This window comes from Megachile rotundata, chromosome 13, assembly GCF_050947335.1.
Source record: "Megachile rotundata isolate GNS110a chromosome 13, iyMegRotu1, whole genome shotgun sequence".
In the NCBI taxonomy this organism is placed as follows: Eukaryota; Metazoa; Arthropoda; class Insecta; order Hymenoptera; family Megachilidae; genus Megachile; species Megachile rotundata.
The window spans coordinates 4,849,967-4,866,172 of record NC_134995.1 but is presented as its reverse complement, the minus strand read 5'-3'; the positions used below and the strand labels follow the sequence as shown (position 1 = coordinate 4,866,172).

At 37.3% G+C, this 16,206-nt stretch overlaps 4 protein-coding genes and 1 long non-coding RNA gene across 9 annotated transcripts; 3 read left to right on the top strand and 2 right to left on the bottom strand.

Moving 5' to 3' along the window:
• Positions 1–9: 9 nt before the first annotated feature.
• LOC105661937 (uncharacterized) lies at positions 10–1,746 on the bottom strand. 5 transcript variants are annotated; one of them, XR_013040223.1, is made up of 3 exons: positions 1,387–1,721; positions 409–1,328; positions 10–345 (listed from the first exon to the last, which is right to left on the bottom strand). It is a non-coding gene; the product is annotated as an uncharacterized LOC105661937 (long non-coding RNA). The 5 variants fall into 5 exon arrangements; XR_001095249.2 differs by having other exon boundaries at positions 432–1,328; positions 1,387–1,720; XR_013040222.1 differs by having other exon boundaries at positions 10–531; positions 626–1,328; positions 1,387–1,715.
• On the top strand, positions 1,058–3,982 carry kra (basic leucine zipper and W2 domain-containing protein kra). Its single transcript, XM_003701326.3, has 8 exons — positions 1,058–1,199; positions 1,743–1,814; positions 1,885–2,165; positions 2,254–2,558; positions 2,650–2,893; positions 3,012–3,231; positions 3,316–3,477; positions 3,541–3,982. Exons 2-7 carry the CDS (start codon positions 1,754–1,756, stop codon positions 3,465–3,467), a joined length of 1,263 nt encoding a protein of 420 aa, XP_003701374.1. The 5' UTR covers positions 1,058–1,199; positions 1,743–1,753; the 3' UTR covers positions 3,468–3,477; positions 3,541–3,982.
• A 630-nt stretch (positions 3,983–4,612) lies between these two features.
• Positions 4,613–6,394, bottom strand: SerRS-m (Seryl-tRNA synthetase, mitochondrial). Its single transcript, XM_012280783.2, has 4 exons — positions 6,163–6,394; positions 5,357–6,084; positions 5,078–5,245; positions 4,613–5,003 (listed from the first exon to the last, which is right to left on the bottom strand). The coding sequence occupies exons 1-4, from the start codon at positions 6,223–6,225 to the stop codon at positions 4,679–4,681; spliced, it is 1,284 nt and encodes a 427-aa protein (XP_012136173.1). The 5' UTR covers positions 6,226–6,394; the 3' UTR covers positions 4,613–4,678.
• A 129-nt stretch (positions 6,395–6,523) lies between these two features.
• On the top strand, positions 6,524–9,115 carry Coprox (oxygen-dependent coproporphyrinogen-III oxidase). Its single transcript, XM_003701305.3, has 2 exons — positions 6,524–6,751; positions 7,867–9,115. The coding sequence occupies exon 2, from the start codon at positions 7,873–7,875 to the stop codon at positions 9,028–9,030; it is 1,158 nt and encodes a 385-aa protein (XP_003701353.1). The 5' UTR covers positions 6,524–6,751; positions 7,867–7,872; the 3' UTR covers positions 9,031–9,115.
• A 1,585-nt stretch (positions 9,116–10,700) lies between these two features.
• LOC143265693 (uncharacterized) lies at positions 10,701–16,163 on the top strand. Its single transcript, XM_076539250.1, has 2 exons — positions 10,701–12,072; positions 12,289–16,163. Exons 1-2 carry the CDS (start codon positions 10,701–10,703, stop codon positions 16,161–16,163), a joined length of 5,247 nt encoding a protein of 1,748 aa, XP_076395365.1.
• The last annotated feature ends 43 nt before the right edge of the window (positions 16,164–16,206 follow it).

Genomic DNA, 16,206 nt, shown 5'->3' with positions numbered 1-16,206 from the left:
ATACAAAAATAAAAAAAATCGTAATTCTGCATCTATTTAAAATAAAGTGTAGGGCATGCGTACTACTCCATTAATCACAAATCGTCCACCACGATTCCTCTTTCGATTGATTACCTTGGTCCCCTCGTCAATAATGAAGCTTTATGTTCTGTCCTTTTAATTTTTAGATCTCAGATATAATTCATATTTTAATTCTATACTGTGTACGTATAGGTCCATGATATGATCTTTCTTGTATAAAATATATTTGCAAATTGCATATTCAGAAGAGCTGAAACCGACATTGGAAAGTGCAGATAATCCTTTGGTGATGCTCTTTCGCTCAGCTTTCACGAAGGAAAAGAGCTAGAAATAACAAATGCACGAAACTATATATACAAAAAGCGATGATGAAAAGGAATTTCGTACATATATGAAATGTCTCTATTAACTTATATGTTAGAAAAAGAGACTATGACCATGACTGTTGTCCTTTTCTTCTTATCCCAACTTCAATTTCTTTTCTGAAGTGCACAATCTGTCGGTATAAGTCTATGGACCATAAACCAATTAAACAATGGCAAATTTTCTTCCATTTATAATTTTCCTAACTTTATGTGAAAGAGAATTAGTCTTATTTAATTACCAAAATTAGCCTGTATATATGTAATTATAATGTTATATTATAAGAATACCTATTCACAACATTTCATAACAAATCTTTATTCTTTGGGTAACTACTTTTAATTTTAGCTATAACTCTCTCGAAATAATGACTTTAAAGATACATATAACATAAAATGACATTAAATTTATCATTATAAATTTATAGAATATATGTAACTTTATTTTATTGTTATATGTACATATCCTATCATGTCATTATAAATTCTATAATATATCTGAGCCCATAAGTTTAAGTTTTTATAAATAAACATCGTTGTTTCTTGACAGATAAATATTATTCTTCTTCGTAGATGTCGCTATGTATTTTATTTACACTCTGTTTCTTTTTAGTTTGTGCTATTTAGATGGCGTTAAAAACGCGTTACGAAATGCAAATTCGAGTATCCTATCTATTCCCTGTCAATTGTGGCTTCTCCTCAGGTTGATTCTCTTCAGATTCGCTGACCTCAAGTACTCAAAATCCTCTTTGAGATATTTCGTATTGCCCTTATACGCCTGAAAAGGGGTAGTTCTACAGTTGTACGTGCATTTAAGTAAGTTAATAAATAAAAATTACCATCTTTTGGTTAATTCTTCTTCACTTCTGGGATAACCTGATCGTTGCAAGCAATTCAACTTTTTTATAGATTTCAGCCATCGTGGTCTCATTGCCTGACCTTAACCTTAGAAATAATATACTACATAAAATATACGTCTTTTATATAAATTTAAAATAATAACCTTCACTGCTTTGTAATCCGCAATCATAAATTTTGGTGTAGCACATTATATCTAACGAAAGTCGCCATTTGTCAAAGAAGTGCCAACAGATTTGAAGTCAAATGCCAGCACATTATGGTCGCGTTGCAGTTTTGTTTGATTTTTCAGTTTTTACTTTTTTTAATTTATATTTCAATTTAGAAACAGTTACACTGATTAAGAACTAATTTAATTAAAATATAAAACAAATATTTACATGTATAAAAGAAATGTTGCTTAAACTGTAAGAGTACTTATTACAGATTAATCTCTTTTTCATGTTAAAAATCAGTAGTGCAATTTAAAAATAACATTTCTCTTAATTTTCTTAATTTCAGAAGGGTATTGTATGAGTCAAAAAATAGAAAAACCAATATTATCAGGTCAACGTATAAAGACCAGAAAGAGAGGTATGTTTAAAAAAATACACAAATTTCATATGCAACATTTCATAAATATTCATTAAATAACTTTCTTCAGATGAAAAAGAAAAGTATGACCCAATGGGATTTCGAGATGCCATTTTACTTGGTTTGGAAAAGGCTGGTAACGACCTAGATGCAATTTCAAAGTACTTGGATGCAGCTGGCTCTAAATTAGATTACCGCCGATATGGGGAGGACCTATTTGACATCCTAATAGCCGGTGGGCTTTTGGTTCCAGGCGGTTCTATTGCTCAAGATGGTGATAAACCAGTTAGAACTACTGCTTGCGTTTTTGAACAACCAGAAGATATGGAATCTATGCGAAATTTTGAACAAGTAATATATCTTGTTTTATATTTATATATTTAAAAATATTACATTGTATTCTTTCATGTTTTTGAAACAATTTTATTTTTATTTACAGGTTTTTATCAAACTTATGAGACGCTACAAATATTTGGAAAAAATGTTTGAAGAAGAAATGAAAAAAGTATTGGTTTTTATGAAGGGATTTTCTCCCAAAGAAAGAATAAAATTAGCTAGAATGACAGCTTTATGGATTTCCAATGGTTCTGTTCCACCTACAGTTCTTTCAGTCTTAATCAATGAACATCTTGTCAAAGATAACTTAGCATTAGACTTTTTATTAGAAGTCTTTGTTACTTGGAGACAAGAGAAAGGTTTATCTAGTTTAATGACTGCTTTAAAAAAAGGCAATATTGAAGGAAGGTGTGATAACATTCTATTTTTTACAAAATCCATTATTATATTAATATAGAATTTTTTATGATTTTTATTTTTTTTTAATATTAATAACCAGGTTAATGGAGTTTGTACCACCTAATAAACGAACAGAAGAATATTTTCGATCTGTGTTTGAAGCTGTTGGTCTTGCAGACATTGTGAAGTTACATAAAGCTCAAGCAAGTCAAGAAGCAAAACGAGATTTGCAACAGTTATTATTGGATGATTTGGTCGATGGTCGTCCTATGAAAGATATTATATTAGATCTCAAAGAAATGGCACAGAGGAGTAATATCCCTGAACATGAAGTTATTGGTTTGGTAATTTTATTTTTGAAATTATTATTTCGTTTATTATTATATTTTTATTTATAGCATTGTTTATAATGTTTGTAATCCTGGAATTAACCAAAAAATAATCATTAAAATTTATTTATAGATTTGGGCTGTTGTAATGGGTCAAGCTGAATGGAATAAGAAAGAAGAACTTGTAGCTGATCAAGCACTGAAACACTTAAAAGTATATACTCCATTGTTCGATGCTTTTACAACCACTGCCAGATCTGAACTCGCGCTTATTCTCAAGGTCCAGGAATTTTGTTACGAAAATATGAATTTCATGAAAGTCTTCCAAAAAATTGTTCTATTATTTTATAAAAGTATGTTATCATATTGTACAGTATACATGTATTTTCTAGTATAATAAGGTTTTGTTCTCTTATTCTTAATATGTTTTCTTTTAGCTGATGTAATATCGGAAGAAGTAATTTTAAAATGGTATAAAGAAGGACATTCTGTCAAAGGAAAAATGCTGTTTTTGGATCAAATGAAAAAATTCATTGAATGGTTGCAGAATGCAGAAGAAGAATCTGAATCGGGAGAAGACGAAGATTAAAAGCATAAAAGTATGTTTGTTTAATTTTTTATTACTTTGTTTTTAATTTTATATTTTTTTTTTACTTTTTCAGAATAACATAAGCCTCATTATCATGAAATTAATACGTTTGGATTCTATCCAACATTTTTAAAATGGATCAAAATATGAACTGAAATTGGATTGTACTGATAAATAGAAATTAAAAAAAATACAAAGTTTATATCATTATAAGAAACAATGTCAGGACAAGTATATAAAATTTTTTAATTGTTAATAAACAAGAGACAACATTACATTAACATCTGATTAGCGTGGGAGATAAATTGTAAATTTGCAGTGTCTTTAAATTGTATTACTTTAAGAAGAAATATTTTGTGTTACATTTTTATAACACCGCTACAAAATATATACAGAATAACAAGTTATTGAAGAAAAGATCTTTATCTCTGTGTACGTATAATTTTCAGACCCCTATTCTTTGTATGATAATATTGTATTAGTTTTTAGAAAATATATTGTCAGGTGGTGTTTAATATTTGAAGTTTTTATAAATCCTAATTTCCTATAATATATTAACTATGTACAATATAATTTTGAATTATAGAAATTAAATTTTGAAATAAATAGTAATCAAATGAAAAAATTTTATTTAACTAAATCAATTCATAGATCTATTTTAGATGAATAATAATTCAACTAATTATACATACATCTTCCTAATACTTTTTATTTATTGATGTTATTATACAAAAATTTTATACCTCAATATTAAAAGAACAACAATTATTATTGGTTTAATTGCCACTATACTTCTAACATCTAATTACAATAATAAACATTTAACATGCTTTTGAACATCCCTTCATGAAGTATAAATTTATTTTGGGACTCAAATTATAGATTCAATTATAATTACTTTATTTTGAACACAATTTAACATAAATTTATATGCTACTTGCAAGACATAACGAAGAATAATTTTAATATTATTTATATATATTTATATAGCGAGAAAATAAAATATGTAACTAACATTTATTAGTTAATTTAAAATATCTGTTAATTTTTCACAATGTCTCAATACTAATGTACTTAAATAATTTATATCATAATTTTGATAGCTGTTCAAACCATATTTTTAAAAATAAATTGAAAAACAACAGTTATTTTATTTCTAAATCAAATTATTATTGTATTTACGTTTTAAATTATATATATTACAAAATATTTTATTGTATGCCTGGTGTGTACTTATAAGTTCTCATATTTGCGACTGGCTGCTTTTTGATAAGTAATTTTTCCTTCATATATGGTTTCAAAACTTCAGGAATTTCAATGCGATGGTGCTGTGTTTGATATGTTTCACACAGTGCAATTATCATACGAGGTATTGCACAAGCAGTCGCATTTAAAGTATGAACATGTACCAATTCTCCTTCTCTCGTCCTATATTTTATATTAAGACGACGTGATTGGTAATCTGTACAATTACTGCAACTAGATAATTCTCCATATATTTTTCTCCCAGGCATCCAACCTTCTATATCAACTTTTCTAAAAATGTAAAACTTGTAATATAATTTTAATAACATTGAAATTTAATTAAATATGTATATTATACCACAAACCTGTAGGCTGGTGCTCCCAAATCATGGGGTGGCATATCAATTACTTGAAAATGTAAATTTAAGCTAGAAAACAAATTTTCTTGAATTTCTTGAAGATTTTGAAATTCTTTTTCAGATTTGTCAGGTTCAGAACATACAAACATTTCAACCTTTGTAAACTGATGCACCCTTAACAAATACAAACAGAACTGAATATAACATACAATTTAAATCATTCTTAAATTTTAAATATTAAATTAAAGTATATGCAAAACAAAAACAAATAAAATAATACATTACCTGTATAATCCTCTTTCATCTACCATGTGAGACACTTCTGCTCTAAAACATCTACTTACAGCAGCCATCCTTAATGGTAGATCATGAGAATTTAATGTAGTATTCATTAGTTTGTAAGCTAATGCCATTTCTGCTGTTCCAGACAAACTATACTGATGTTTGAAAGGTGTAAGTAGATTGTATGTAAGAGCTCTTCCTTTCTCCATTATTAATCCACATCTTTGTATAACTTCAGTAGGAATAATATCAGGTACTGATATTAGTTGAAAACCTTGCTTCATTAAATATTGTACAGTATAATGAACCAGCGCTTTTTCTAAATCTGCTAAATCTCCTAAAAATATATAACCTCGTTGTCCTATTACAGGACCCATGGATTCACTTTTAACTATCTTTAAATTTTTAGCTAAAACTGAAAATTCTTGTGGTTCGAAATAAAATGTTCGTTTACATCCATATTCTCTCAAAAATTGTGGTTCCTTATCATAAGATAATACTAATGGATCTGTTTGGTTTGGTATTTTACTTAATTCATTTAAAAATGCTTCTTTGAATTCTGGTTTCCGTGAAAGTTCAAGAACTTTGTCAATATTTCCAATACCCTTCCTTGCTTCTATATTTGCAGCAATTATATCTCGGTTTGCTGGATTACATAAATAATCTATGTCGTATTCTGGTGTTGGAAGCTCTTGGTTTGGATTTGTGGTATATCGCAATCTTTTTTCAGTCTATAATAAAAATAATTTACATTCAATCAATAGAATATTTTAACGTGTATATATAAATTATATAAACTGATAACATACCAATATTTGTATACAAAATTGTTTGTGTTTAAGAAAGCGCCTACAATTCTTAGTAACCCACATTTTTATAAATATTAAAAAATTAAATTGAATGTGTGCATATATAAAATATTCTTTATGTTATTGTGTAATATATACAGTGTTAATTAACCTATCAAGTTTTATCTGCATTTTATTGAATAAATATGCCTAGTCAATTCGACGAGAGGATAAGGTCGTTGAACGAGTTTTCGTTTATTCTGCTAATATAAACTCTGATTGGCTAAATATAATATAATGAACAGTAACGCGCATGCGTTCGTACAATATCCTTAAGCCTTAAAGGAATCGCCAGTATACTGGAGGTGGTACAAATAGTGAAAGAATTTTGTAACCTCTTTAAACTACGCGAAATTAGTCTACTTTTTTGTGTATATATTAAATACAAATTATTTAAAAATTTTTATTTTCATTTGAAATACAACAGAAGAATAATTTTCATCGTGCAGAAATTTAAACTTCATATTTGTTAATACTATTATTCTATTTTACGTATTTGTAAATATTTACACACTCATCTTGATAATTTGGTTATAGACGTGTTTCATTGGTAATTTATTAAATATTGTAACTTATCATATTTTTCATTATTATATCATTAGTTAATAATTAATAATTGGAATACAAAATTGCTATATTTTGTATTTTAATTATAACTTTTATTTATTTGAATACTTGAAAAATTGATATTTTATACCTTTTAACCTATTTAAAATAAAAAAGTAAACATTGTAATTAATTTGCAAAATCTGTAATAATTACCTCTATGATTTTTTAAAATTGTATTTTTGATTAAAAGTGAGAATCAATGTTACTTGTGAAAAACTTTTTAAAGGCGACACATATTTTTATAATTAATTTATTCATGATATTTATTTTTGTAAACTTGATATGTTAGTATATTTCAATATCAATTTTTTGTCATTATATACAAGGTGATTCATGCAATTGTTTCAGATTATAATATTATTTTTAGTGCAGTTACAGAAAAATGTCAAAGAAGAAAGATAGTTCAATTAGTATTATATTTATAGGATCATGTCCTTTTTTTCCTTAGAAATGTTTAAAAAGATATTGTGGTACAATACTAAAAAAATTATTTTAAAAATATTTGTGAGAAATACCATTATCATAAAAGACGCTTAAATAGTTTTATAATTGTGAACATTGATGTCTTTTGTTATAACAGAAATAGATATTTACATATTTGCAAAGATTTAAAAGTATTATCTAAAATATGTACAGTATAATGAAGAATCATTTGAGCATTTTGTTCAATAATCACATTTTCTGAAAATACCTTTATAGCTAATAAACGTTTTACCAGTGGATGCTGCTACTTTTCATTTTCAAAGAACTAGAGGAATGTATTTATGTAAAGAAAATGATGTGTTTTCATTTTAAATATAATAAAACTGTTAATTATTTATGCATTATTGCTGCTTAAAAAAATATAGGTTTTTCCAACAAATTTAGGTTTGTAGTATTCCTTGAAACATTCATCTTTCTTCTCTGATATATTTCTGTAGGTATATTGTTATTAAGTTATAACTCAAAACAATTGCATAAACTATCCTCTATATATTTATGTATTTATTTATCTGCTATACAGAATGATTACAGTAAAATATACAATACAGATGTAAATGAAACTGTTAATTGCAGGTAATCATGGTTGCCCGAATATTCCTAAAACGTTGGCCATCAGTGTGTTATTTTTTTCATAAACAATACATAGTACAAAATAGAATTAAAAGCTTACGGAATATTGGTGCTGGTATCTTTACTAGTATCATAGTATATAGTATTTCAAATATTACAGTTTTTGCAGCTCAAAATGAATTAAATATTAAACAATTCATGGCAGAACCGATTACTGACATAAAAGAACTGAGAAAGAAAAATAATATGAGAAAAAAGATGGAATTATTAGTGATGAAAACTCAGGCAGATTTTTGTAAAGCTTTAGAATCCTTAGAAGATTCAGATCACCGTTTTAGAGTTGATAGGTGGACTAGAAAAGAAGGTGGCGGGGGAATTAGTTGTGTCTTAGAGGATGGTGTTGTTTTTGAAAAAGCTGGTGTAAATGTATCTGTTGTAACTGGTTCATTGTCACCAGCTGCAGTACAGCAAATGAGAGCACGTGGGAAAAAGATGCAACAAGAGTCTGTCCCATTTTTTGCAGCTGGTGTAAGTGCTGTAATTCACCCACGTAATCCGATGGTTCCAACAATACATTTCAATTATCGCTACTTTGAAGTAGAAAATGAAGACGGTTCAACTCAATGGTGGTTTGGAGGGGGTACTGATCTTACACCTTATTATTTAAATGAAGATGATGTAAAACATTTTCACAGTACTTTAAAAACTGCATGTGATAAACATGATCCATCTTATTATCCAAAATATAAAAAATGGTGTGATGAATACTTCTTTATTACACACAGAGGAGAATGTAGAGGAGTAGGTGGTATCTTTTTTGATGATGTTGATACACCAAGTCAAGATGAAGCATTTCAGTTTGTAAAATCATGTGCAGAAGCTGTTATTCCATCTTATATTCCTTTAGTTGAAATGCATAAAGATGATCCATATGGCTATCATGAAAGACAATGGCAATTATTGCGTAGAGGAAGATATGTTGAATTTAATTTAATATATGATCGTGGTACCAAATTTGGTTTATATACTCCGGGTGCACGATATGAAAGTATATTAATGTCTTTACCTTTATCTGCAAAGTGGCAATACATGCATGAACCAAAACAGGGTTCAAAGGAAGCAAAACTTCTTGATATATTGAAGAATCCTAAAGATTGGTTACACTAATAGAAATAACATTTCATTAGTTATTAAAATTACCATTATATAAAATTTATGAATTACAATGATTATAATTTATTGAATTAATGAATTTATTTGCTTTTTTCATCTTTTCCCTTTTCCATTTACATAAAGGGGAAGTAAATTAGGTACAGGATACAATCGTATTTAAGGAATGAAATGTATAAACTACATATCTTTATGTATGTAAAAACTTCATCTAATATTGATTTCACATTTTACAAAATACATACATTTTATAAAACATTTTTTATAAACACTATAAACATAAGAAAACATTGTATAAAAAAGTAATGTCCTTGTATAATACAACTGTATGTGATGCAGGTGCTCATAGATATATGATCTTTGACTAATATTTTAAATACAACCTAATTTAATAGTTAATCTTGGTAAATATTTGACAGATGTTGTTACGGATAGAACTGGCCAATTGAGGCATTTCAGAGCATGGAATGAAAATTTAAAGATAAACATAAGATTTAATGAATTTAGCGGGGTTTTCGGGGACGACTGGTCAAAAGCAGCAGGCATGGCGAGTTTCCATGCCTCGAAGCCCTACGTGCACGGGGAAACCTGTGGCCGTATTCGTCGAACACCATGAGTGTCTCGGCATGAAAAACACCATCGTAGCACCGGGGGTAACCAATCCGCCCGGGAGTGGTGGTGCTCACCAAAACACCGAGGGCCACTCCGCTCGGGAGAGGTGAGAACCCGGGCGGGGGCGAGCTTGCTTGCCCTGCGCTCCGGCTAGCTGTCTGCGGGGTCGGTCGCACTCGAAGACGATAGATAATTAATTTTTCTAAGAAATGTACACGTGCGTGGTGCACGTGGCAATGGCACGTGGCAAAAGTGGCACGTGGCACATGCTCTGAAATTCCGAGAAAAATGCCAATTAATAAGTATTTGATCCACCGCGAAATGCCGGCGAACCCAGGTGCGCACTTCGGCAGAAAAGAAAGGCACTCCTCGGCGACGTCTCCTGATGCGTAATTTTCGAGAAACGAGTACAAAGGCGCGGACCGCTCCGTTTGACGGCGGGTACCGGCAAGTGCCGGCGCGACATCGGTATCGGCGCGCGGCGTGGCGGCGCGGCGGCTCGGCCGCAAAGGGCGGGCGGCATCGCAAGGATCGGTCGTAGAGGGATAACCGCGAAGCCAAGGTCGACGGAGGGCACGTGGCAGATTTCGAAGAAATCGGGTGGTTGCTAGGAGACGTCGTAGGGGAGTGAAACGTATAAAATAGGCGAGGGCACCGGGCCCGCACTTCACTTCGATTCATTCTCTTATATTTGTTGCTACGCGTTTCATTCTTTATATTTGTTGTTACGAGGCTTCACTTATAACTTGTCACTACGGGACATACTTGTTGTCATTACGGACTTTACTTTATATTTTGCAAAGACTTTCGTTGCGGGATCAAGTATTTCGGCTTTGATTGTAATATTGATGTCACTCGCAGACTAAATTATAATACGTGTGTTATATAATAATTGAAATAAACTGTGCGTATTCACCGTCGAAAAATTGAGTTGTTCTGATACAATTTTTGGTGCCGAAACCCGGGACACTTTGACCGGACAGACGGTGTTTGACGCGATATCGTGACTTGTGTGGAAGTGCGAGTGACACACAAAGTGGACTTTACTCGAGACAATGGTACGAGGAAAACGAGCAGCAGCCCAGCAGTCAGGGAAGCAGCCAGCGGCCAAGCGGGGCAGACCAGCAAAGGCGAGAGCATTGGCAGATCCAGGACCAGGACCAGCAACCATGGAGGACAACGATTCTGCGGGGCCTTCCAGGGCACCGTCTCCCATCCTACCTGTCATCCGACAGGGGCGTCGGGCAACAAGGATCACTGGGAACCAGCGGCAGCAGGAGCTGCCAGGAGGCAGCGGTCACGGAGCAGGATGGCAGCGGCAACCCACGGAGGCGAGCATCCCACCCGCAGCCGACGAGGACACGGACTTCTCCGACGAGGCGGAGGAAATCCAGGGCAGCGAGGACGACAGGGCAACGCATCAGCCATGGAGCAACAGCACCGCGTTACCAGTAAGGCGTCAGCGAAACGTGAGTGAGCAATCCTTTATTGACCCGGCTGATCGACTATCCGCGGCTATCGAACGTACGTTAGCGGCGGTACGTGAAGCGTCGCTCGCAGGGGAAGGAAGTTCGCGATTAGTAAATCGTCTCACAACCGCGAAAGCATTACCTAGCTTCTCCGGTGATCCTTTAGAGTGGCTACACTTTAAGGAGGCATATATATCGTCATCCGAATCGGGCGGATACTCGGACCGCGAAAACATTGCACGATTGTTCGATGCCCTAAAGGGCGAGGCACGCGACGTGGTTAAAACTTTGCTCGCGAGTGGCCGCGACGCGGACACAATAATAAAGACCTTAGAATTACATTTCGGGAATAAACGGGCCGCTGCCGAGAAGATCGTCGCGGAGTTAAAGACATTACCGGAGATAGATGCGGGGAGAATTTCGCTCGTACAATTCGCGACGAAGTTACGCAGTGCAGTGGTAGCGTTTAAAACGTTTAGGTTATTAGGGTACCTGCACAGCCCCGAACTAGTAAAATCCGTGGGACATAAGATACCGATAGCATTGCGATATGCATATAACCGGTACGCCGTAAGCGTTAGAGAAGAGAAATCGGAACTCGAGAAACTCGCGGATTTCATATACGCGGAAGCCGAATTAGCTACGGAAGCCGGGATTTTTGATATCGACTTCACGACGGAACGACCGACACAAAGGGTAGATCGCGGCGCGTTCGGTGGATCGCGGCGGCCGTCGGCGAAAACGGCTGTGGTATGCGTAGCAGAACGGCGAGATAGGCGCGTAGAAGCAAACGCGACTGAAACTCGTAAATGCGCGTTTTGCAAAAAGGATAATCATCCGTCGCCGAAATGCCTCTTCTTCACCCGTGAGCCCGTGAGTAAGCGCTGGGATCTCGTGAAAAAGTACAACCTATGCTTCGGGTGTTTGAGGCCCGGTCATTCAAGAAACGATTGCAAGAGTGAGATGTGTAAGGTCTGCAAGAGGCAGCATCACATCCTGTTGCATAAATATGTCGACGCAAATAGTGCGGAAAATGAATCTCAGCGCGGGGCGATATCCGGGGGAGAGAGTGCGTCGGGCAGGGCATACGTCGCGAGCGACAACAGGTCGGGGGAAAATCGCGGTTCCATAGATAGTTGACTAGACGGGCAAAGCGTATTGCTGAAAATTATAGCGGTACGCGCGGGTGGGCCGAAGCGAACAATAGATACATTCGCGTTACTAGACGAGGGTTCCACGGTCACCCTGATAGACGATAGGTTGGCGCGAGACCTAGGGGTAAAGGGTTCGCGAATAGACGTGTCTATAAAAGGAATAGGCGAAGGAGAAATTCGATTAGAGAATAGCAAAAAAGTAGATTTTGACGTGGAAGGGATCTTCGGCACGCACCAGATCCGCGGAGCGATAACCGTCAAAAATCTGAAGTTTCCCACACAGTCGATCAGCCGGGACATTATTGCGCGGGTACACGATGCCGCCAAAGACGTGGAGATCCGACCGTATCACGGAGCACGCGTAGAATTATTAATCGGTCAAGACAATTGGGACCTAATCGTAACACGGGAACTGCGCGAGATAATAGGTACAGATTTGGCGGTTTCGCGCTCCCGTCTTGGCTGGACCGTGCATGGGTCCGCAAAATGCTCCTCACGCGCGGTATACAAAATAGATGTAAGCGAATACCAATGTACAGGGGAGGCTCTGACTTCTTTAGACGACTTAGTAAAGGGTTATTTCGCGTTAGAATATACCGGAATAAAGGATAGCGTCGCGTGTAAAGGCGAGCAGGATCGCGCGTTGCGGATACTAGGGGAAACTAGTTCGCGTAAGGGAAAAATCTGGGAAACGGGCCTCTTATGGAAGGACGATCACGCGCCGAGCACGAACGGTTTGTCTACTGCGCGGAAAAGGTTAGAATTATTAGAACGAAGGTTAGATCGCGATCCCGAATATGCACGTTTATATTACCAGGAAATGCAGCGCTTTCTAGACCAGGGTTATGCTCAAAGGGTTGAGAACACGTTGGAGCGGGCTAGGACGTGGTATCTACCGCACTTCGGAGTGCGAAACGTAAACAAGCCAAATAAAGTTCGATTAGTTTTCGATGCCGCGGCAAAAACCGGAGGAATAAGTTTGAACGACCAGCTGATGTCAGGTCCGGACCTATTAAAATCATTGCCGGGAATATTAATTCGGTTTAGACAATACGCGGTCGCGGTGAAGGCGGACATTTCAGATATGTTCCTACGCGTGCAAATTCGGGAAAGCGATCGTGGTGCGCAAAGATTCCTATGGCGAGGGAAAGATAGGAATAGAGAACCGGACATTTACGAGATGTCGACGTTAATCTTTGGCGCCAAATCATCCCCGTGTAGCGCGATCTACGTCAAAGACAAGAATGCGAAAGACTGTAATGAAGCTCACCCGGAGGCAGTTAGAAGTATTATTAATGATAGCTATATGGACGATTTCTTATCGAGTCGAAGAACCGTGCGCGAAGCGGCAGAGCTCGTTCGGGATGTAATCGCGATAAACGCGCGAGCGAATTTCGCCATGCATGGTTGGGCGAGCAACAAGGCAGAGGTTTTGCAAAATTCCGTCGATCACGGGCAACGGTTAGAGCAGGGCGACATGCGGTTAGGCGACCGAGGGGGAGAGAGGGTCCTCGGTCTTTTCTGGGACACACAGTCTGACGAACTCAAATTCAATGTCGAGTTAAAGAATATACCGAAAGAAATCCTGCTAGGCGAAAAGAAGCCCACCAAACGAGAGTTCTTACGCGTTATCATGTCGGTTTTCGACCCGCTCGGTATCCTCGCGCCGTTCACGTTAAAGTCAAAAATCATCATGCAGGAAATATGGCGAAGCGGTATAAATTGGGACGACCAACTACGGGAAGAAGATTTTGTCCGTTGGCGCAAGTGGGTGTCCATGATAGACAGGGTAAAAGAATGCCGGATGCCGAGGTGTTACGGGGTAACGGAATCGCGGGAGTCAGAAGCGCAACTCCACGTGTTTTGCGACGCGAGCTTAACGGCTTACGCGGCGGTAGCCTATCTACGGTTCGAAAACGAAAATGAGTCTGAATCCGCGCACGTTTCCTTGATCATGGCCAAAAGTAGAGTCGCGCCGTTAAAACCGTTGACAATACCGCGATTAGAGTTACAGGCGGCCCTGATGGGGACAAGACTCGCGACGTTCGTAGAAAAGGAGCTAGACATTAAAATTAGTAGACGAGTTTTTTGGTCAGATTCGACTACCGTGATTTCGTGGATCAAATCGGAGCCGCGGACGCGTCAAGTATTCGTAGCGAACCGTTTAGGAGAGATCGGGGAAAACACGCGGACAACGGAGTGGCGATGGGTTCCGACCGGTCAGAACCCCGCGGACGACGCAACGCGCTTCGAAAATAGCTCCGAATTTATAAGCCCGCGATGGTTTGAAGGCCCGGAATTTTTGCGACGTCCGGAATCCGAATGGCCGATAGAAAAAACGTTGACCGCGAAAGAGAAGGCGACAATCGACGGATTGGAGCAGCGGAAAGCGTGCGTCTACGTGGCGGCGACGGTAAAAGCAGAATTTTCGCTACCGATAAGATTGATGGGTTGGCGCGGTCTTCTCGTCATCGCGCGACGAGTACACGCGATCGTCGGTCGTTGGAAGGGGAAGAACACCGTGAAAGAACCGTTGGAAATAGTTCAGATAGGGGAACAATATTGGTACCGCGTTATCCAGGAAGAATATTTCGGAGCTGAGATAGTTGCGTTGAGAAACGGCCGTAATATCAACAAGGGAAGTAAAATCGCCGGTTTAAGTCCATACGTAGACGAACAGGGAATTTTGAGGGCAAACGGGCGCGTAACGGCAACGGGACTTGAGGGCTTTGACAACCGACCAATCATACTTGAGGGTCGACACCCCGCGACAAAATTACTAATTGCAGAATATCATCGGAAGTTCTATCACGCGAGTAGCGACGCGGTAGTCAACGAATTAAGGCAAAAATACCATATAATCGGTCTTCGACGCGTTTTACGTTCGCTCATAAGTAGGTGTATCGTATGTCGTATACGGCGAGGCAGGCCACAGAACCCGCTGATGTCCGCGCTACCGGTCGGGCGTGTAGCTTTTCGGCAAAGACCCTTTACACACTGTGGGGTCGACTATTTCGGACCATTGATGGTAAAGATCGGGCGGCGAAGAGAGAAACGTTGGGGAGTGTTGTTTACGTGTCTCACGACAAGGGCCATCCACTTAGAGATCGCGCATTCGCTAAGTGCTAGTTCGGCCATAACGGCATTACAAAGACTCGCGGCGCGAAGAGGCACACCGCAGGTGGTCTACAGCGACAATGGGACGAACTTTCGGGGCGCGGATAAGGAGCTGAAAGACGCGACCGCGAGTATGGACCGAGCTAAGATCGAGGAATACGCATTGTCGAAACGCGTGAAATGGGTTTTCAACCCCCCTGACGCACCGCATATGGGTGGGGCGTGGGAACGATTGATTAGGACTGTAAAAACCGCGTTAAACGTGATTTTAAGGGAACAAGCACCCTCCGAAGAAGTTCTTTCTACGCTCTTTGCCGAAGCCGAACATTCGGTAAACTCGCGGCCGCTCACGCACGTGTCGTTAGACCCTCGCGATAAAGAGGCACTGACGCCAAATCATTTCCTGATAGGATCGTCCTCGGGTGAGATTCAGCTAGGTAGATACGATCTTCAAAATGTATGTTTGCGAAAACAGTGGCGAACAGCGCAGAGTTTCGCGGAGGCGTTTTGGAAACGATGGTTGCGCGAATATTTACCTACGCTCGTACCACGTAAGAAATGGACCGAAAAGGAAAATCCCTTAGAAGTAGGCGATATAGTGTTGATCGTAGATTTACAAGCACCGCGAAATAGTTGGCGAAAAGGGACCGTTACACGAGTATTTCCCGGTGTAGATAAAGAAGTCAGAGTGGCCGAGGTGCGCACACGAACGGGTGATTTTATACGTCCGACACGAAAACTAATAAAACCACTAGGAATAAATGAGGTACAAAATTAAATGAATTTTGTACGAGGGGGAGGATTGTTACGGATAGAACTGG